The sequence below is a fragment of the Onychomys torridus genome, chromosome 1 (assembly GCF_903995425.1).
Source record: "Onychomys torridus chromosome 1, mOncTor1.1, whole genome shotgun sequence".
Classification (NCBI taxonomy): Eukaryota; Metazoa; Chordata; class Mammalia; order Rodentia; family Cricetidae; genus Onychomys; species Onychomys torridus.
Genome location: NC_050443.1, coordinates 177,579,580 through 177,602,685, shown reverse-complemented (window position 1 = coordinate 177,602,685; position 23,106 = coordinate 177,579,580). Strand labels below are relative to the sequence as shown.

Here is a 23,106-nt window from a genome sequence, read left to right as displayed (position 1 = left end):
ACAGTTGGAATTGGCAAGTGCCAGATTTCAGGAAAGATTCTGCCCCAATAAATAAAGTGGACAGTGATCGAGAAAGACATCTGATATCAACCTCAGGCATCCACATGAATACACACATATGCCCCCCACACATAAATGCCTGCACACATGTAAATATGCATACATGCATGCACAATACACTACATGCACATGACCAAAGAGTTAAGTATGTTCACAGGCGGTATTCTGATTCAAGTCTCCTCTGATTGTGCCTTCAGGACTCTGCCTATTTGACAGGGCAACTCCATGCAGCACGGGGTAGCCTGCCAGATCTGTCTCCTCCTCTGCATGTGGAGAATGCTGGAGTCTTCACCACAAGTGGCTTGTGGAGAGTGAATTGGGTAAGACACAGCACACCACATTTCTGGAGTAACACTGTAGTGAAAACAGGATCATTGCTACCTTTTGCATGGAAACCCATTTGCATTTATGATTCACATGCAATGTGATTGTGAGCGAAACTATTCCCGAGCCACTGTCACCCACATGGTTCAGCTCTGCTGTGAAGGATGGGGAAGAAACTATGCTGGAATGAGGCATCCAATCAGAAGTCCTCTACACAGTGAGCTGAACCCCAGAGGGTATGCTTCATTTTTTAGCACTCAGAGGACTAAATAAACTTGGCATATTTGCTATGAAATTTACATGTCATATGGCCAGGTGTGAAAAAAAATCTACTCTAAGGAAATCTATTTTTTTCCTCCACCATTCATTCTTCTTGAAGCCCAATGTATGGCAAGTGGAGGAAACTCAGACACATGAAGCTTCTTGTAGGGTGTGGGTCCACCCCTTCCTTTTGTCTCAGAGCACATCTATATTCTTGTTCAGCAAGGTGAGGGGGAACGTGGTGATTGTGCCTCCACAGCCTTAGGGAAAAGACTCCATGTCACTCTCTATGGTGGATTTCTGGCAATGACCACCATGTTGTCTTCTTCGGACCTAATCATTGGTGTACGTACAATCTACAGGCTGCTTCTAGGAATAAGACCTGAATCCCCCAACAAGTGTGTGAGTACACATGACATCACACCCCTACACATGCTCACATCCTCTTTTGTGATTATCTAAGGAGTCAGGTGAGTGGGCGGAGCCTAAATTCTCCTTTCTGAACTCTTAATGTCCCCACCCAGCTGTCTGCTGCCCCTCTTTCTGTGGATGAGGACACAGGTGTTCATGTGAATCTCTTCTGTCCCCATCCAGCTGTCTGCTGCCCCTCTTTCTGTGGATGAGGAGGGGTGTTTATATGAATGTCCTCTGTCTCCATCCAGCTGTCTGCTGCCCCTCTTTTTGTGGATGAGGACACAGGTGTTTATGTGAATGTCCTCTGTAGATTGACGGGTTTAACACTTGGTCCTTGGCTGGCAGAAGCAGTTATGAGAGGCCATGTCCACCTCTGATTCGAGACTGGATTTCTGTGTCTTGTCAGGATGTGAAGAAGTAACCATGCACCTTATACTTCTCTAACCATGCCTTCCCCATTGTAGTGACTTGAGTCCCTGACACTGAGAGCCAAAACAAACCCTCCTCCAAATTAGGTTGTCTCTGCTGGTCATGTGGTCACACAGCAGGAGACTGTCAGCTCAAACTTCAGCCATCTTTATACAAGTCTTGTCCCAGCACTTGGGTCTTAATGAACCCACAGTCTGGGATTAAATATTACTGTATCCTAGTTCTTTTTTTATTTTAACTTCATCTTTGGGGACATAGAATCAGGGTGTTTCTTAAGGATGAAATGTTTGCTTTCATTTTCATGTATTTGTGTACATGTGCACATGTGTGTGTGGTGCAAATTTGTGAGATGATTGCTTGTGTGTGTGTGTGTGTGTGTGTGTGTGTGTGTGTGTGTGTGTATCCACACACATGTGCATGCATGAGGAGGCCCAGAGTTGATGTCAGGAATCATCCTTGATAACTCTTTGGTATGATTCAGTGAGGCAGGGTCTCTTGATCAAAGCCAGAGCTTGCCAATATGGCTAGTTTTACTAGCCAGCTTGCTCTGGGGGCTCTCCTGTCTCCATTTCCCAAGGCTGGGACCACAGGCACATCATCACACGCAGTCAGCATTTATATGGGTTCTGGGGAACCCAAACTCAGGTCCTCTGCTATTACGACAGAGTCACCTCTCTACCTAAGGATGGATTTCAAAGTCAGTTGAGCACCCCAAAGTGCTGCTTCGGGAGACAAAGTCAGGTGTGTGCAGCACCTGTGGCCTCTCAGCCCCCTCGGTGCAGGTGAGACTCTCAGGCCCTTGTGCTTTCCAGGGAGCCAGGAACTGAAAGGTAACTCTCTTTTCTTAAAGCGTCCAGGGTCCAGGGTCCTGACCATGCACTTGGGAGAACTGGGAGTGGGTGAGTCTGCTGAGGAGCCTCTGTTAACCCTCAGTGTATGAGTGAGCGGCAAGGCTGGGCTGCCTGCAGTGACTGGTGTTTAGAGGAACATGGCTCAGAGGCAGACTTGAGGTCTGCAAGTGCATTTCTGAGAAGGAGCTGTGCTTGCAAGATTGTGACAGCCTCTTCCCTCCTTCCCAGCAGTGAAAACAATTATCCTTCACATTAGTCTCCCTCGGCTCAGACCCTCATCCATCTCCATCCAAATGGCCTGAGATGAACAGTGTCCAAAGAGCTTCTTGAAACGCCTCCATCAGCACAAACACGCCAATGCCAGGGTGGCTCCTCAGCTCGCTGGGGTCAGGCCTCCTGGCTACAGAACTCTGCGCTGCTGCCTTAGGCTGGCTGAAGCTGTGGCCTCTGCCTACTGGGGCTTCGGCCACTATGCAGGAGACCTCCCCTTCTCTCTTAGTCTTCTCTGGAGCCATCCATTGTCCCTCCAGGGTTGCTAATGATGACCTTTCCTTTCTCCTAGAGGCTTGCCAGTCTCCCCAGAGTGCCGCCTTTGAGGGTCCTCAATCTTTCTGGTCCTATCAAACGGCTTTGAAGAGAAAAAGACAATTTATCCAGGTCACAACAATGGAACCTGGAAGGCATAGATAGAGTTGGTTTTCTAACCACACCCCTTTTTATCTGTTCATCCTAAGAGCACCTGAATGAAGGCAAGCTGAGGGTGGGGGTGAGGGTGGCACCCCTCCTGTGGTCACCCACCCTTTGTGCCATGGGACAAGATGCTGTTGCTGCTCAGGGCTTGCAAGCATGAAGAGGCTCCCCACTCCAAGCTTCCTGAGACTGATTTTGGTCATAACTCAATGAGAATTTTATTTTAACTATTTGAAGGCCTTGAGAAAATCCTATCTGTGAATTACATTGAAATCAGTAAGTGCTAACATTGTTGGGTTTGAATTTTGAGTAGAGGCTGCTATTTAAGTGTATTAGATTCTAGTGGCCAGTGTAACAAATCCCTGTGGTAGGACTTGACCAATCCTTCTTAAAGAGACTTCCACCTGTGACTAATAAAGGTGATTGAGAATGCTTGCACACCTTCCCAAAGTTGAGGATGAGAAGTGCAGGCCCATTATTGTTATGGCACAGATCTGAGTCCTGACATACCACCTGAGGTTTCCAGGTCCTCAGGTCCCATACTGAGGCACCTAAAAGTAACAGGGATTTGGATTCAGTTTCTCTCATTGGAGGGCTGCTCCTTTGTACCCATTCACTTCCGTTACACCACAGGTCCTAAGGGGCTTTCCAAAAGCAGAGGGAGGCTCCTTGCCCTTCCCCTCCATGCTGCTGCCATCAGCCACATGATTAATTATTCCTCTGTGTAACTTGAACTGTTCTAAAGACAATCCCAGGCAAACAGACATATGTATTTTTCTTCTAGAATTGTTTGTTTGAATTCCCTCACTCATATCAGACTTAATTATGCAATATCTTAGAAATGCCCAGACACCTGCCATTTCTGAACATTTTTTGGGAAGGCAAAGATTGCATCGACTCCTGTGGTCTCAAGAGCAGGAGGAATCATGCCCAGTTGACAGGGAGAAGTGGGGAAGGAGAACAGAAAAGGCGAGGACCACCCCTGTGCAATTATAGAGAATCCAAAGAATGTCAAATGACTGAGGGTGAGATCTTGACTTATTTCCTAGTCTACGTTTTAGGGACGATGCTGATTTTTCACTTGAGAAATAACACTTGAAGAAGTCGCTTCCCCTTGTGGTGTGGTGAAAGGATGCCTGCAGCACTGATTAGCTCTCTAACTTTTAATCTGGACCTCTACTAATTTGTCTGGCAACTCCCCTCCCAGCCTTGCTGTCCTTCTGTTCTGAGTCAGCACACCAGCTCTTGGAGGAAGCTGCCTCATGCAGAGCTGTCACCACTATCAAACAAGAGACCCTCAGGGCTCGTGCTCATCATTAAAGAAAGGAACACTTGTTAGAGTGTTAGCAAGGCCCAGTGCAGCACAGTTAAATTAATTTTAGAGATGTATCTAGGTCAATGCATCAGCACACTCGCTGCATACAAACATGTCGGCCAGTTACCTGTGTTTGCACATTTGTGAAAGGTTAAAGCCTTGCTTGGTAGAGACTTACCCTTTATCTGGGTCCCAGATGGAAAAAAAATGGTTATTCTGCCTCAAAATAATGGCAAGAAACTGTGGTGTTGCTTCTGAGAGCTGGGCACCACAAACATATTTCATAATCTTTTTAGAAGCCAGTGTTAAAAAAGCATTAACATTCCTGTCCCTGCCTCTGGTGTAACTAGCAGCTCTGATACAGAATCCTTTGATGCCCAAATAATCCATGAATTCTCTACATCTAATTTTCTATTCTGAGTAAAGAGTATATTTCATTATGTCCTTTTAGAGGCTGAAGTCTCGACCCATGGCTGAGACAACACAGGTAAGCAGTTAAACGATGCTGTCGTGATGGTTGAAACTAAGCCTCACTGAGACATGAAGTAAGAATCTGGGATTTGGGGAGGGGTGAAGGAAGAGCGTTTGAGAAGAGGATGGAAACACAGAGCATCTGCTCTCATCAGTGTGCTGTGCTGCCTGATTTGTGACTGTCAAGGGGGGTCCAAATTACAGACTGAAACCTTGTGACTGGTTAGTGTCTCTGGGAGACCCAAGGCTGTAAAGCTGGCCTGAGCTGACAGGATTCACTCAGTTGGTGAGAGCTGGCTTGTGACACACATACCAGAGTCATCACCACGTAATGATCCAGGCAGAAGGAGCAACCACATCCTGAAACATACACATGGATAAGGCAGGCATGGTGACAAGTGCCTGTTAATCCTAGAGCTGGGGAGGTGCAGACAGGCAGGCTCATGGTGCTCAGTGGTCAGCTATCCTAGCCTACTTGGTGAATCCAGGCCAGTGAGAGACTCTGTCTCCAAAAAATACAGTGGAAGCTGATGGAGAAAAACACCCAAAGTTGACCTCAGCATTCCCATCATTACACACACACACACACACACACACACACACACACACACACACGAGATAAAGACAGAGAGACAGACAGAGAGAGCAGAGAGAGAGTGAGCGAGAGAGTACTGACTAGTCCCAGGAACATGCTTTAAATGAGTTCTGCTGTGTGTCACTTCCTGGCATCGTAGGATCTGCAGAGAGAACAGACATTCAGATGGTGTTTGTGTTGTCTTGCCAGGATTCCAGGAGACGACTTCAGTACCTCTCCCAGCAGCTTGTGGTATGATTTGACATGGTGTAAATACCTCCTGAGGCATCCATGAAAAGCCTGGCTTTGCTCCTCCAAAGCTGAGAGATGGGATACGCAAGAGAGTGCCAAACTGAACTGTCTGTGCTGAACAAGATGTAGGTTGAGTAGTAGAAACAGATAGCAGGTCTCTGCTCCAGCCCCATCCCTGATGAACTTTTCCACTGGACTGAGCCAGTGCTGCAGGGACAGTCTAGAGATGTGTAAGTCACAGCCAAGTGGGATATGAACAATGTGATCACATCCCGTCAGTGTGGAACTTGAAATTTCCAGAATCACTTTCTATTCTATCACTTGCACTTTTGTGACTCAATGATATACATGAATAGGTCTGAAGCCAGTCACTGACAATGACCACTGTGATGAAGTAGGCTGACTCACTGGTACTATGGCCCACAGGTATCTGGGCATCCGAGGCTGCCTAGGGCTCAGCAAGTTAGAGCTTGTTCCCTTTTTATAGGGAACTAGGACCTGTGCAAAAGATAAGGCTATGGCAGTGTTTAACTGAAAATGGCACCCATAGGCTCATATGCTTGAATGCTTGGTCCCCAGTTGGTGGAACTGTTTGGAAAGGATTAGGAGGTGTGGCTTGTTGGAAGAGGTGTGTCACTGGGTGGGCCTAGACACTCATGTCATTCCCAGTTAGTTCTCTCCTCTCTGCCTCCAACTTGTGGATCAGATGTAAACTCTCAGCTTCTGCTCCAGCACCATGTCTGCCTACTGCCATGCTCCCCACTGTGATGGTCATGGACTCACCCTCTGAAACTGTAAGCAAGGCCTCTAATTAAATGCTTTGCTTTATAAGCTGCCTTGGTCATGGTGTTTCTTCACAGCAATAGAAAAGTAATAAGATATTATTAAATAAGGGAAGGTATGACTTTGATTGAAACTGTCACAGAAAAGTCTAACCAGTGGACAGTGTGAAAAGATGATCAGCGCTCGTTGGTCGGTGCAAGAGTCATGGCCATGGTTACCAGAGTTAGAATGGGCTTTATTAGAAAGAAGAGGGGATAGGAGGGAGAAGCCAGGCCTGGTGGAGGGAACAGAGGGAGGAAACACAGGAAGAGAGGCACAGAGAGAGCGAGAGAGCGTGGAATCCAGTATGTAGTCATCCACTGATGATGTAAGGTGCCAGACAAGACCCTGAACTGCACTTGTACAGAGTCCTAACATTCCAGACTTTTGCTTATTATAAAAAAGCAACTAAATAGGAATAGGAGCATCATTTCTCCCAGAAAAACTGCTTCCAGCTGACTTGTGGGCATTGGTTGACTCTTAGGGGGAACAGGGAAGGGGTCTTCTGAGGTAGACAGGCGTCTTGGACTGGTGGGTAAGACTTGGCACCCTGGCTGATTTTTGTGTCTGACAGGATGCTGATGAGACAGGAAAAGCCTGGAGTGGATCTGACCTGTCCAGATTGATTTAAGATGGTTTCTGGAGCTTGAGAAAAATTTGAAGCAGCCATAAGAAGATCAGTGACTATTTGTTGGTTTTAGTACTCTGCTTGTATTGGTTAGTGTTAATGGGAGAGACAGAGAGATTGGAACATGTTAAGCTTTATCAGAGACAGATTGTTTAAGGCACCTGTTTCCTTTACTAGTTTGGCATCCAGGAGACACAGGTGATCAATTGTTGAGAGCATTTAACAGTAATAGATGGTTATATTAAAGTCTGATTTTGTAGAACCCAGACGCTTTTGGGTCTGGGGGTATAAATACCTTTTAGCTGTTACAGTTTCTTACTTGATGATCTCTGGACTCCAGTTCTGTGGTGGTCCTTTAACCGTTAGAACAGGGAATTGGGAAGAGAAAAGCTTGTGGTGCATGAGAACTTATTTCTCTGGAATTAGGGACAAGGCAAAGGTCAGGGCCCTGTCTGTGTGCACGAGGAGGAGAAGCACAGGTGGGTGGGTCTGGAGTGAGGCACATGGAGGGAGCAATGAAATGAAAGCTCCTATCTTAGCTGGAAATCTCTTCCCATTAAGTAACCCTGAAAGTGCAATGAAGTCTGGTGAGGTGGGTAAGGCTGTCCTCCCTGCCCCGACAATAGAGAAGGAGAGGTGACATCTCCAAACTCTCAGGACCGGGTCAGTGGCTCTGGTGTCCAGAAGGAAAGAAACCTATGCTGGGTTCCCTGAGAGCCTGCAGCAAGCCTAGGTCTGCTGGAGGTCTTAGCTTGATGTTCTGATGCCATCTTGGTGCCTGGGGGCAGTCAGCAGCTGATCAGTTGTCTTTCTAGGTGACACTTTCAACAAGGCTATTGATGGCCTGGCAGGGCACTTGCTAGCCCATGGCCTTTTTTCTCACTGAAAACAGGGACCCAACAGCTTTCAGGAGCCAGGGTGTGCCAGCACTTGGCAATTTTGTCCTCGGGCTTTTTATCTCTTCCCTGGCACACCTTGAATGCCACAGATGACACTTTTGCTTGTGGGGTCAGCAGCCTTGCTCTCCAGATGCTTAAGTTTTAGTCAGGGAGGCCTAGGGAACAAGAGATGGATTTTACTCTGTGTCTTGAATTTTTTTCCCCCTTAATGTTTGCTGGCTTGAGGACAGCTTTTGGAAGACTTACCTGAAGGCAGCCTATAAATTGATCTCTTGCTCAAGAGCCATCCTGACTATTGTAAACTTATTTGCATAGATCTTAGCCCACTTCCAGACCTGTGTGTGCCTCTCACAGCAGCTTGAGAACGAGTGGGAGGAGTTAAGGTGAGTTAGGGTGAGAGTCAGCAGAAGTGGCCCACCCAGCACTGGAGAGCCCACCAGTTGTTCAGGAGTTAGGGTGAGGTGGGCTAAAGCCCGCCCACTGTCGGAGAATGGAAAGCAGAAGCCAGATAGACAGAAGTGGTTGCCCGTGGCAGGGGGCCATAGTGGGAGGGAGAAGGATTCGGAGCTTCAGTAGGAAGCTTGGGGACAAAGTAACTCTTTTTATTTGCCTGTTCGCTGGCAGAAGTTCCTGAGAAGCTGTTATGTGGCCAAATTTACTGGTATCTGCCAGTTTTACTGGTATCCACCCCTTTCTCCCATGGCTGCAGCCGAGAGGGGAAAAATAAAAAATTAAAATAACAACCCGGGATCCTAAGCCCCTATGTCAAGTGTCCATGAAGTAGAGGAAGGATCTATGGAATCAGCACAGGTTACCCAACTGTCATCACATTATGAGTAAGGGCTGGGAGTGTACACAGCACATGGACCACCAGGTGGCCTGACAGCATTGACCTCCTTGTCAGGAGAGAAAATGTGTCATTGCCAGCTCAGCCTGAAGACCCCCGGGAAGGGACTCACCAATCGCATGTGTGGTGGAGACAAGGCAGTGGGAGCCACGGCCATAGCATGGCGGGGGACATGAGGGGATGTGGTGGGATGTGGCTGCAGCAGCAGTCACATGAGCACAGTCCTGACAGGGTACTGCGGCGGTGGGCAGGGTCACAGGCCCTCCATACAGGGTTCCCACAACATTCAGCCCTGGACATTGTGTGTGAGGAGAACTTCCTATCCAAGATCTGAGTCCATGGCACTACTGAAAGGATGAATGGCGCTGGTTGGTTGGCGGAAGAGTCATGGCCATGGTTACCAGAGTTAGAATGGGCTTTATTACAAAGAAGAGGGGACAGGAGGGAGAAGCCAGGCCTGGCAGAGGGAACAGAGAGAGAAAACACAGGAAGAGAGGCGCAGAGAGAGAGCGTGGGGTCCGGTACTAGTTGCCTGCTGATGACATAAGGCACCAGACAAGACCTGAGCTGCTCAAGTACAGAATCCTAACATAGTGGCCAAAGTTACTGACAGTTCTCCTTCCATGGTGTGAAGGCGGTCCGTTTGGCAGACATCTTATATGTGCCTCTTAGTGGCCATACAAGCTTAGGCAGGTCAGTGGTCCACAGCTTTCTGAAGCTGGGGCTCCACTATTTTGCTGCTATAGGCTGACAGAGGATTAAATTACATGATGCATAGTAGGTGCTGTTACATATTGGGACTTTCAGAAGATATATTTCACAATAGGGTCATCTCTTAAAAAATATTTATTTTGATTATGTATGTCTGTGTATAAGTATTGCATGACCATCTGGGTGCCCTCAAAGGCTGGAGGAGGGCATCCATCTAATTCCCTGGAGCTGGAGTTGCAGTCAGTTATGAGATTCCCAAAGTGGGTTCTGGGAACTGAACCCTAATCCTCTGCATGAAGCAGTACGTGATCTTAATTGCCAAGCCATCCCTCCATCCCCAGAAGTCATCTTTGGAGAGGATGAGTATCTATAAATTTACTCCAAGGTCAGAATAATTCAATTGATCATTCCACACAATACACAAATGCAATGAACAGCCTTTCAAACCCAAACTGTCTTATGGCCTGAGGTTAGAAGGCAACAGCAAATCCTAACTGAACTTAGGACAGTGGGTAGAGTGATACACAGCCACCGCCAAGAGCCCCCATGGCCAGTGCATGTCCCCCAAGGCCATTGTGTCACAGGACCAGGAATGGCTGCGTCAAGGCCATCAGCTGCCTTATGAACGGTCTCCCACTGGAAGGTCTATGCAGACAACACAGATGAAGGAAGAGTCTGGGTCCCCAGGTAGAGTTTTCCACGGCTGTCTCTTGTCAGCTTACTTTCCCACTCTCATTATCCATTTGGACATGTAAGTGAATATCAGTCAGTATTATTGGTGTGTGAAGGCATTCATCAATGCTTCATGCTGGTCAGGCAGCACAGGGAAAGATGAACTTCTATTGCACTAAGAATTAACCAGGGCCTTTATCAAAATCACAGAAGCGACTTAGGAACAGGTGCAAACTGGCTTCTGGCATGCCTTGCTAGCACAGGTGGCCTCACGTTAGCCCACCTCACCTTAACTCCTGAACAACTGGGTGGGCTCTCCAGGTGCTAGCACAGGTGGACCAGGGCAGCATGTCTTTTAACGAGTTCATTTTTAAACATTTGTAATTCCTAAAAAGCACTTCAAGGGGGGTTTTACTAATTAAAATACAGGGAATAGTGAAGTGTGGTGTCTCATGCCTGTAAACTCGGCACTAAGGAGGTAGAGACAGGAGGATCAGGAGTTCAAGGACAGTGACTCTGTGCAAAAAAAAAAAAAAAAAAAAATCTGAATAAATAAACACTGGAGCCGGCGGTGGTGGCACACGCCTTTAATCCTGGCACTTGGGAGGCAGAGCCAGGTGGATCTCTGTGAGTTAGAGGCCAGCCTGGTCTACAGAGCGAGATCCAGGACAGGCACCAAAACTACATGGAAAAACCCTATCTCAAAAAACAAAACAAAAACAAAAAATAAATAAACTTAAAAAAAAATAAAACCTCGGCATTATCACCACCCTTGTTACTCTAACCCACCCTCTAGGTCCTGCCCAACCAGAAAGCCACCTTGGAGGCCACATGTTGTGGGACCTGGAGACATGAGGGGTGCAGAGTATCTGGTCCTGCATTTCAGGCATGGCCCTCTCTGTCCCGAGTTGCTTCTAACAGGAGTTCCCCAGTTGGGACCCTCTATCTCCCTTCCCCAGTATCATTTTAGAACTTGTCATCATGAAAATTCTTGTGTGCCTCCTGACTTGCCAGGTCAGAAACTAAAAGGGCTCCAGGCTTTGTTTTAACAACTCCTGATCTGGTTCATTCTAGATGCTATAGTGTAAGAACCACTGTTTGAAGAAAAATTAAAAGCCTATTTTATCACTTACTTGAACATGATAAAACAGTAAGTTTTTAAATGGTTAGACCTTTGGAATATTTACTGAGATTTTTTCTATATTCAGGAAAAAGAAATAGGAAAAAATACATTTAATTTTCATATGACTGACATATAAAAATTACTGTGATTTGAAAACATCACAATGAGACCAAATCTGGTCATTAGTTAAGAAAGGCAGCAGCTGTAACCTCACTGTGTTGAATATTCACTTTCTGAAGGCAAAGTCACCTGATGATGTCACTTTAAAAATAAAAGCTAGCATGTAATCATGCTATAATGTAATTCTAGCTCTGGAACATTTCTGTATGTGTAATGCAATTTGACTTTAGCTACTGGAATCATGAACAGCCACTCGGTGACAGAATCCACGGGATGAAAAGAATGTTTTAAATTTCATTTCTAATGTGTCTTCCATTATTCTTTTGCTACATATATGAAAACACACTATCTTGCTGTGAACAATAAAAGGGCACTAGATTTATGTATAAATAATTTTGTTTTAAAATTTATTTTAAAATATATTCTCTATTAAGAGAAATGAAGTTTGAATGTAAACAGGCTTTTCCATGGAAGAAATGAAGGTCCATTATGCACACACACAAACACCCAGGAAGAAGTGAGCTGCATGATACAATACACTCCATTCAATAATCTCATATTGGTTTATAAAGCCCAGAGAACACAGCTAAATGAAGGGGAATTGAAGGCACATGATGGATGCTTCCCTCATAGCATTTAAATCTCTTCCACTTGATTAAAAATTCCTAGTTCCTCTTCAGTGAATTGTTCGGAGTTTTTGAGCAGCCTCTGCCCTGATTAAAACAAATTAGCATCAAAGATCCCCTGTTGAATGAGAAATCATTAATTGAGAAACATGCAATGCTCCTTAATTACCTTTAGAACAGCAAGAGAACAAATACTCTGAGGTTCCCGAGGGGCCGCCTGCCCTGCACCATGGACTCATTTCATGGAGTTGCTGGAATCAAACCCAGGCTGCAAACACTACCGGGGACCATCAGTGCATGCTTCGGTAAACAATGGAGATTGTTTATCCAAGGAAAATATCTACCTGAGTAACTGCTCACGCAGAAAGAGAGGAGAATGTTTGCTTTCTTACATTGGTGGAAGCTTTGAAAAGTGTTTTGAGTATGTCCCCATCGATGGAGAAATCATGAAAGCTGCTGTTTCAGACACAAATGCTCTGTGTAAAATAATTCATTTTTGGAACTCCCCGTGAGATTCCAAAAGTTTCTGCACAGGTGAGAAACTTCATTTTTAATTGGACAGGAAGTGCTTAACTCTAAACAATCCAGCTCCAGATGGAGATGGGTTTTTATATTTTTGAGACAGGGTCTCAACTCTGCAGGTTCTTTTAGTTTTATTTATTTATTTAGATACCAGGTCTCACTATGTAGCCCAGGCTGGCCTAGAACTTATAACGATTCTCCTGCCTAAGTTTCCCAAGTGAGGGCATGATGAGTGCCCATCAGATGGAAATATAAATTGTGAAAGGGCATCCTAGTTATTCGGCCCCTCATCTACAACACAGTCCTCACAGGACGTCTGTAGAAGGCAGCACCTCTCCCCAGCCTTCAGAAGCTAGAACACACTGAGTACTACTACGGGGCCATCACTGGAAAACCCTGTTAAAATGTTGTGATTGTGTGGAGTTAGTCAATGCTGCAGGTGCCCAAGGCTCTGGAAACACATTCTTCACATGCTCCTAGGTGGTGGTGGGGTATGATAATGGACACCCTAGCTCACTGTGTAGTGTGTGGACCACTTTAGATCAAACAAAGCACAAAATCCCAAATAAAGCTAGCATCCCAATCTATACTAATGTGATTAAGGCCAACATGAAGTTTTCATTCAATTTCAGTGGAAGCAAGGAGTGTGTTTTACCAGTTGAACTAAACTTTCTATCAATAGACAATAGACTTCAAACTTTTCAGACACTATCAATCATTATTCTTCATCACAACAATGAACTTGGCATTGCTACAATCTTTTCCAACAGTCTCTTTGCATCTGTATCAAAACGACTTTCAAGACTCCATCAAGAGTAATTTGTATCAGAAGAAAATGTGACTGTGAATTGTATGAATGCTATGCTGGGACTATAATCATGGCTGTAATGTTTTGTACCACTAGCAAAAAAATGTTTTATTTTTCTTCCAAGTGGTTCCAGTGAAGGCATAACATGAGCCTTTAGATAATCTTCAAGATAAAATAACACTCAGTTCACAAATGTGCAAAACTAAAGTGATTTTCACCCAAGAACTATTAAATCTGCCATATAACCATATTCTGGACATTGCTTAAAAAAGGAAAGTCAAGCTATCAAACATTGTGTTATACGTATAAAAGCAGAAAGCCTTGCACATTACAGACTCCTATAGCCTTGTCAGGGACATGCCTGGGTGATATTAGCCCTAAATGGCCATTCCTTTGCCAGCTCATGTTGATGGAGTTGTTCTTTTCTCATGCATGGGAAGGTCAGATTGGAACTGTCATCGGAGAAGTCAGCAGGAGTGGACACTGGAGTTTCAGAGGTCCCTTTTCCACACAGGTCATCTGCAAGTGGACGTTGGCGAGTTTTCTGCTATACTCCAGCTAGCAACCTTCAACTGGATCTGGAGTTCTGACTCTAGGAACTTGACAAGCCACATATCCTGTCTGCCATTATCTGTTTGCATTGTGAAGTAATTCATTTCAGGTTGAAATAAAATTGTTTTAAGCAGAGTGAGAGTGTTTTTATTGGTGTCCTTCCAGCCGGCCTTCTCTTAAGTGCCATCGTATTTCAAACAAGCCAGCATCCTCAGGAGAGAACAAAGCTGCACATGCCCATTTTATGCTAGTTATTTGTTCTTAGAGCATTGATAGGGGTGTGAGCATGCTGCTCTGCAGCTGGAGAAGCAGACTTCCTAGTGGATACAGGGTCAAGAGACCTGCTCTGGGGGAAAAGAAAATCCCATGGATTTTAGTGTTTGCTACAAAGCTACCATTTAAAGAAGATGATGTTTAGCTGCAAAATACCTACTAGATATTCCAAAATCTTGAAAAGCACATGTCTGAATCACCAGGAGTGTACTCCAATGGTTCCAACTACATATTAATTATTTGGGAGCTTTGGTATCTCTATGAACTTTAGTATTACTCCCTTTAACACACACACACACACACACACACACACACACACACACACACACACAAAGTTCAAAGGAAACAAATATCAGTGCTCACAATTTGTTGAGTTTAATTTTGGACTCTTCCATAGTAACAGAAGATGAGTAACCATGGTCTCCTCTGACATCATCAACGACAGCAACAAGGAAGCCACAGAGTCAGGTGACGCAGGTACGCATTGTTCCTTTCTTTTTATTGGTGTATATTTACTGAAAGAGTACCGAGTTCCTAAGGTAAGGACATTTTCATGCAAACCATATTCCCCGCATGTTCCCTTGCTGCCTTCTTGGGTAAGCACTTTTATCACAGTTCATTTAGAAATAGTTTAGACAACTGACCTACGGCATTACGAAATTGGGGCTGTCGTTTGTCTTTATAGGAAATTTTGTTGTGACCAAATTATAAGGTAACTTAACTCATCACAAGCAAGGACACCATCTAAGATGCCTTTGGGGCTATAGAAAGCCAGGAAATAAATTTACAGGAATCTATTTTCACTGATATCATTTTCCTGGGTGGGTTTCCCAGAGCAGGCTCTCTACTCACCACGTGGAGCTAGTTCAGAGCAGCCTGTACTTAAACAACTGTCTCACCTGAGCAAAAACACTTCCGCCAAAAGCATCATGGTCAAACCTAATGGTGAGCAGAGTATGAGTTTCTGCTGTGTCTCATTTTGAACTGTTGTCCCCTCCCACCCCCCACCCCCACACATATGAATGGGGAGAATTTTCTCCTCAATGAAAGGTCTAAGACCAGGGAATCAGGAGGTGAGGATGAAGGAAGGGCAGAGACCTTAGTTTATAGACAAGTATTCAAAAATGGTACTGCAGCTTCATGTTTAGAAAACAAAGCAGCCAAGTGGCCAAGTGTGCATATTCACAAGGCTGTGGGTGGGCTGGAAGAGTGCCTGGGGTTCATAGTAGCTACTCCCAAACCTAGGCAGATCTCCTAAAAATCACTTTTGAGCCAAACCACACCATAAACTCACTGTTAAATAGCCTGAGAGTGAGCAGGACAAAGGCCCACAGAGCAGGTGGAGAGGAGAGTGGGCAGGGGACACAGAGTGGGTGAAGAGGAGAGTGGGCAGGGGGCACAGAGTGGGTGAAGAGGAGAGTGGGCATGGGGGCACAGAGCAGGTGAAGAAGAGAGTGGGCAGGGCTAGGGTCCAAAGAGAAGGTACTTCCTGTTGACCATGTATGTTACTCTTCACTTGGGCCTCTTCCAAGCTCCTCTCCATTTTAAAGCTCCCGGGAAATGCTAGCTAGGCTAGGCATATTTCCTTGGACTAGGCAGCCATCTTGGTCTCTTCTAACACCTCCTCTGGCTGATCTTTGGAAAACATGATAGAAAGCAACCTTGAGGGGAAGGAGGAGGAAGCAATATTCTGTCCCTGGGAGCAGAGGCTGAGGCAAGCTCTCAGATTGGTCAGGATCCTGGCTGAAGGCCTCATGTAGTCTCTGGGCTAAATGAGGGTACTTTTCAGGTATTTAATCTTTGCATGTGTGTAATTGTGTGTTTGCATTCATGCATGCACATGTGTCTGTGCAGGTACCTGTGCAAATTTGTGCTTATGCAGATACATGGACACCCACTGAGCATTTTGCCCACCCAACACACCTCTTTTTGAGACAATTTCTCTTATCTGTAGCAATTAAACTAGATCCCCTAAGGGTCTGCCTATTTCTGAGACCCCACTACTAGGATTACAAGTTCATGTCCTTGCCCAAATTTGTGCACATAAATCTAGGTGCCTAAGAGGTCAGAAGAGGGTATTGGAACCCCTGAAACTGGAATTAAAGGCATCTGTGAGCTGTCTGATGCATGCTTGGAACTAAACTTATAGTTCCTCTATAAGTGTGGCACATGCTCTTAATGCTGTTTGAGCCATTTTGCTTGTCCCAACATCCAACTTCTTATATGGCTTTGGGACTAGAGCTCAGGTCCTCACACAAGCACAGCACACACTTCATCAACAGAGCCCTTCCTTCAGCCCTTCTGTGGAGTTAGTTGGACTGGAAGCTCGCTAGAGCAGGTGAGGGCTTAGTCCAGCCTGTCCCAGTGCTGGGGGAATGAGCTGGTAGCAGGGGTCACAGGAGGAGGGAGTTGGGAGGAAGAGGGTCTCCAGTTCAAATTCAGTCTTGGCAACTTAGTTGAGCCCTGGAAGCCTGGGGTCACAGCCCAATGGCAAAACACTTTAGCCTTAGCATGAGCAAAGGCCCAGTCCTGGGAAATGTTAACACAAAACACATCCAAGGGCTCAGACCCTCAGGGAGGGCTGGCATCCTGCTGTTCCATCTCTCAAAGTATAGCCTTCCATTCTAAGAAAAAGCCTAGGAGAATTCAGAGAGCAAGTGGGGGAAAGGTGAGAATCTGAAGAGGGAAGGAGAGAATGATGTGTTTTGTATGTGAAATTCAACCACACAAGTTTCCTGATCATCTTCCGTGGGGAGGGAGGGGCCTTTACAGATTCTAACAAGGAGTGCTCTCTGTTGGATGACCTTGGAAAGGTCAGAATGATAAAAATAATAATAGTAACAGCAGTAGCAGATGAGAATAGTGGTGCTGACCTGTAATCTCAACACATGAGGCAAAAGAATTAATTACAGGTTTGAAGCTAGCCTGTGCTATACAGCAAAACTCTTGAAAAACAAACAAGAAACTCCCACCCTCCAACACATAAATCCCTATATTTGGTGATGGAGCATGGAAAAACCAATGTTTTTATTTTAACAATTAAAGTTCCAATTAATAGCAGATTATCTTCTAAAATATAGGCTTTTAAAGGCAGATTTAAATTTTTACACAATCAGTGTTTAAAACAGACTTGCATACCTGCACACTTATAGACATGTAGTTACAATCATAATTTTTAATTTAAGAAATTGGGTGAAACTAAAATGTTAATTGTGTACAACTGGAAACCATTGCTGAGCACCTAGTGGCCTAAATTCCTTGGAAAATTATGCAAATCATTAGGAATTAGAGGGACGAATTATTTTATTAAGAAATTTTTATTCATTTTATGTACCAATCACAGATTCCCCTCTACCCTCCTCCCACCCTTCCAGCCTTCTTCCTGCCAACTCACCCCCCATTCCGTCCTACAAGAAGGTAAGGCCTTCCACGGGGAGTTCACAGAGCCTGGTAGTTAAGTAGACACAGGTCCAAGCCCTTCCCCCTGCCTCAAGGCTGTGCGAGGTGTCCCACCATAGGTAGTGAGCTCCAAAAAGCCAGCTCATGCACCAGGGATGGATTCTGATCCCACTGCCAGGGGGCCCCTTAAGCAGATCAAGCTACACAACTGTTTCACTTATGCAGAGGGCCTAGTCCAGTCCCATGGGGGGTCCACAGGTGTTGGTCTAAAGTTCATGAGTTCCCACCAGTTTGGTTTGGTTGTCTCTGCAGGTTTCCCCATCATGATCTTGATGTCCCTTGCTCACAGAATCCCTCTTCTCTCTCTTCAACTGGACTCCTGGAGCTCAGCCTGCTGTTTGGCTGTGGATCTCTGCATCTGCTTCCATCAGTTATTGGACAAAGGCTCTATGATAACAGTTAGGGTATTCACTGATCTGATTACTGGGGTAAGCCAGTTCAGGTACCCTCTCCACTATTGATAGGAGTCTAAGCTGGGGTCATCCTTGTGGGTTCCTGGGAATGAAGGATGAATTATTTAAAAGAACTCCCTGGAACTGCAGAGGCAGGCAGCTCAGACCCAGGGCAGTGTGTCCCTTTGCCCATCTGTTGATCAGGGTCCATGGGCAGGTTACCGAGCAGACTATCCCACAGGCCACCCTGTCCTTGAGTCTGAAGATGGGAATCTGCCCTAAATGGAGATTCTGTGATCAGTTAAGCCATGAGCTCACTCTTGGGAAGCAGCAGGGGGTTTTGCAAGTAAAAGTAGAGTGAGCTAGACTCTGGTACATTCTCAGTTTCTGAAGCATTTAAAATACAAAACTTGCTTTGGTAGTTCTACAGGCATTGAAAAAAACAACAAAACAAAACAAAACAAAACAAAACAAAAACAATCCTCAAAATGACTCAGGGCCATTGGTCCCTTCTTGCCTTGTCTGTGGGTGAGCATTGGCACTGAGGCTCTGCTTAGACATCATCGAGGCCTCATCTGAAAGACGCTCGGCTTCACCACAGATTTAGAACCATGGTTCTGTTGCTCCGAATGTCAGGCAGAGTTAGAAATCTCCAAATTCTAGAGGCACAAGATGTGTTTCTGAACAAACATACTTGGCTTGAAAAGATGCATAAAAATTAATAGATGGATCCACAAATATGTCAAGTAGGAGGCAAGAACTGGCCTGGCTGCCCCATGATTACCCCAGCTTTGCCGCTTCTGGGCCTATAGGGGGCTTTTGTTCATCTCTAAGGATGTCAACAGCTCTGTTTACCTCTCCCTCTATAGGTGGAAAGGTTTCAGAACTGCCCCAGCACCACACACCTATGGCAGATGCTCTCTAAATGGTCCCATGGCAGAGGCAACAGCCACCACACAGGCATCTGTCTCATTAACTTCCAAAGGAAAAGGAGACGTCAGAAAGTACAGGAAGAGTTGATTGGATAGATGCCCTAATTAATGTTTTCCTGTGGACTAGAACGTGACAGAGTTGGGAGATGGCTGGGTGGGTTAAGTGTTTGCCCTGCAAGCTTGAGGACCTGTGGCCAGTCCAGAGTCCACTGGGAAGACAGAGCAGAGGATCCCTGGGGCTCACTGGCCTGCCGGTCTACATAAATCAGCAAGCAACCTTCAGGCTCAGTGAGAGATCCTGTCTCACAATCTGGATCCATCAAGTAAGGTAATAACATGAAGAATGACTGAGGAAGATACCTGCTGTCAGCACGCGTGCACACACACACACACACACACACACACACACACACACACACACCCCAGATCACTTTTCCTTCTTAAATATCACTAACTTAGCTTTTCACTCCTTCAAAGCAATTATGAGAATATTAACTCTTTAAATTTACAAAACCAAATCATAAACACTAGCATACCGTGTTTCACTAGGACTTTCTCCAGTTGCTCAAATAACAGTCCCAAGTTAATTTTTAAACTCCAATCTATCAGTCCGAAAGTGCTCAGACTTAGCACTGAGATCTCAGATGATGAGGATTCCTCAAGTCATTCTATGCTGAAATGTTGAGACGCCCATTAAAAACCACCCGAATTTAAAGCTATCAGAAGGGGTGGTGGGAAGAGCAGGCCACAGAGAACGACACTTTTGGTTCACTTCACCTAGGGGTGAGGAATTTTATTTCCAGTAAAAAGCTTTATAAGCTGAGAATATATTGCATAATTGGCCACAGAGTTAACGGTAGAGTGTGACATTGCATTAAATTCCATAATTCTCTAAAATTCAGATTTTCAAGTTTTAAGAACCCTGTAGGATTCACGGTGGATGAGACCGGACAGCTCCTCCACGTAGGCATTGACTGCTGGAGGCTTCGATAACTCAGACAGGTCTGGTGTACTTTACCTGTGTTGTATGAGCTTTCTCTAGAGACAACTGTTGGGGATTCGAAAAAATGAGCAACTTCTTTATTTTAAAATGACTAGATCTTTGTAATGACCAATTTTGCCAATTTATTATTTCATGGGAAAATTCAACATGTAAAGTGTCTAAAAGAAGTTGATCAAATTACTTGATTGTTTTTAGGAGACATTTACAAATTCAGCTCAACTAGTTTTCTGAGAGAAAACATTCTGGGAAGTACCAATAACCAGCCCTCCCTCTCCCACCCAACCCCCACAGGCTGAGAGAAAATTACTAAAACTATTCTACAAATTCATCTGCTTTTGAGTGCATGGAAAATAGAGTAACTTATCATGCTAACATGAAGAATATATACTATATTCAAAAGGCTAGATATCAAAATAAGACAATCATGGTTAGATGTGACCTAACTATGTTTTATAAGATGCAACTACATATTCTGTGGTCATTTCTGTTACATATTACACTCAATCCTCATCAAATTCAGCTATGTATACATGGAATTTGAAATAAATATTCAATATTGCAATAGGGTCATATTCTGCTACTGTACAACCATGGCATGCAAGTAACTAGGCATAATTGTAAAGTGTCATCACCCTCCAGAATTCCAAAGAACGTGAAAAGTGTGTATACAGTACTGAACACTGATTAGATGTAATGACTCTGATATTAAACAAAACTACAGAGTATGCAGCAGCTTTGGGTATCTTGTTCATTGTTCTCAACCTTCCCGTGGTCACCCTGAAGTCAACCGTGGCCACTCCAGACTGAACTTCAGTGAACTTCGGTCGGTGTCAGCACTCAAATGACTGTCCCACATGAGAGCTGTCCTTCTGTCTTTTCTTTCTACTGTTAGTCGGAGCTTTGTGTCATTTGGGATGCTTTGGATGTGGCCAGCAATGGATTTGGTTTTGGACTGTGGACATCTCCCTGCACAGTGTGATTGCCTTGGGGATGGGAAATTCGTTGAGGCTTGCTGGCCAGCTCTTGTCTGCTCGCCTTCTACAGGAAGGAGATGGTTGGTAGCAGGGAGCTTGAAAAGTGTTACCTTTACGATACATTTTGTAACACTTGTAGAAGGTCACTAAAATCCAGGGAACAGAAGACCGCTGGAAGAAAACAACACACTCTGGTGAACACTCAGAGGGCACTCTGGCCTGGTACAGCTCTGTGATTCCCAGGCAACCAAAGCATCACCATTTGGTCCAGAGACTCTGCCATCCAATGGCTGTTCTGGCTGTCCTCTGGTTGTTGAACTGGAGGCTGTTTGTGGAAGAAGAGGACCTGATTGCCAGGCAGTCTTTCCTGTGCTCTGTCATTTCAAGAACATTCCCCACACTCAAAATTCTAACAGACCTCCTGCCACACACCATCCAGACCAACTCTCTGGTTCGGGTTTCCATTAGTTGAAAATTGTTACATTCTCAAATTGACTCTGTATACTATGTGGTCATGTGGAGAATTTAAACACATGACCTACAGGTTATTAAATAAAAGTCTTGCTTTCATATTTATAGTGAGACAAAGCAGCAGGTAGAGCTTCCATGATTTGTTCACTTTAAACTCATATGCAAATGACCTACATTTGCTAATGAGGCAAAAACTGTCCATTTCTCACCATTCAGGCATTATAAAATGTCTTTCTTTAAAGTCTTGGGATATAAACAGTTGGTTTATATGAATTACATATTTCCATCTGCATTAAGAAACAATATACATCTTTTTCCATAGTAAGTTATGTTGCTCTAAGCCTAAGAGACCATAAAAACTGACTTTATTACTTGTGGCCATCAATACTGTTACTTTTAAAAAACTCACTGGCATTCTTTGGCCATTGGGACATTGCCCACTTACAGGGAACTGTACTTGCGCCCTGGATCCTAGGACATTAACCTCTGTAAAACCCAAGGCCACAGAACAGCTTTAACGGAAGCCATTTGTGAAGTAAACCAGCACACAGCACAGAAGTGGTTTCCACTCAGACACAAGTTCCTTGACGTGTAGAGAGGTGTTTCCGGTTCCGGACTCCAGAAGTCTTGTCTTTATTGTCAGAAGGCTTCTGCTGTGAGATGTCTACCAGGGCACTGGCGATAGCAAGGCCTGGAAAGAAAGGAGGCAGGCATTTAGAGGCTCACACAGACACCTGAGATGGGCAGAGGCGGCTCTGGATAATGCTAACACATTCAGAAGTGCTCAGGGTCTGATTGGTTATCTAGCAGTGAACAGCACACATGAGATGAAGAAGAAGCTAACTGACTTCAATATTGAGCAACCGAATCAGAGCTTGAAGAAACATGGCAGTCAGCTGTGGACACCTCTCCTCTTTTCTGTTTTGAATATAGTTTTTTTCTGGATGGGAACTCGGAATCCCCAAGGTTACTATTTTGTTTTTTGCTTCCATAAACAAAACTCATTAGATGTGTCTTTTAAAAGAAGCTTTGAGCACTGAACATTGATACAAGATTATCACTTGAAGTGGCTTCCGTTAGCAGGCTAATGGCTTTCCACCATTACATATCATGGAGCTGCCCCATGGCTATCCAGATGGGTTTTTTGCCCTGAAAATCTTCTATTCAACACTGATTTATCTTTCGCCCTCCCTAGGAAGCATGCCTCTTTTGTTTCTGTAGAGTCCTATAACTTTTGAGTAAAACAAGTAATAGTCTAAATTCCCATTCCTCATCAAAGGGCCAGAATGCCTGGCCTTGCTTCAGCCCTGACTGAAGACCCGAGGTCTTGGAGGATTGACTTTGAAGTGAGTTGACCCAGTCCTGACATCCTCATGGGCATCTTCACCTGCTGCTTCTCAAGGAAGATCTTTATTTTGGGTATTATCCCACACAGGGTGACATTGAATCATTTCATTCTTATGGGTCAATTTATTCTAAATAAGCTTCAAATATGATTTGGCAAGAACAGAACTCAGAGCTTTCTGAACAGAAAGAAATGACAATAGAGAACCGTGGGAAAAGGAAGACCTGTAGAGGAAGGTCACCTGACCTTAGAATGCCCTAAACAGAGGCCACTGGGTTCCCTCCAA

The 23,106-nt window shown here is 44.8% G+C and overlaps 1 protein-coding gene across 2 annotated transcripts in view; it reads right to left on the bottom strand.

The window, feature by feature from the left end:
• Positions 1–19,415: 19,415 nt before the first annotated feature.
• The window catches only part of Atrnl1 (attractin like 1), a 577,179-nt gene continuing 573,488 nt past the window's right edge, over positions 19,416–23,106 (bottom strand). For both annotated transcript variants that reach the window (XM_036173756.1, XM_036173764.1), the window contains one exon: positions 19,416–22,166. In XM_036173756.1, the coding sequence (XP_036029649.1) occupies positions 22,045–22,166 (122 nt within the window). In that variant the 3' untranslated portion in view covers positions 19,416–22,044. The remainder of the gene's footprint in view (positions 22,167–23,106) is intronic.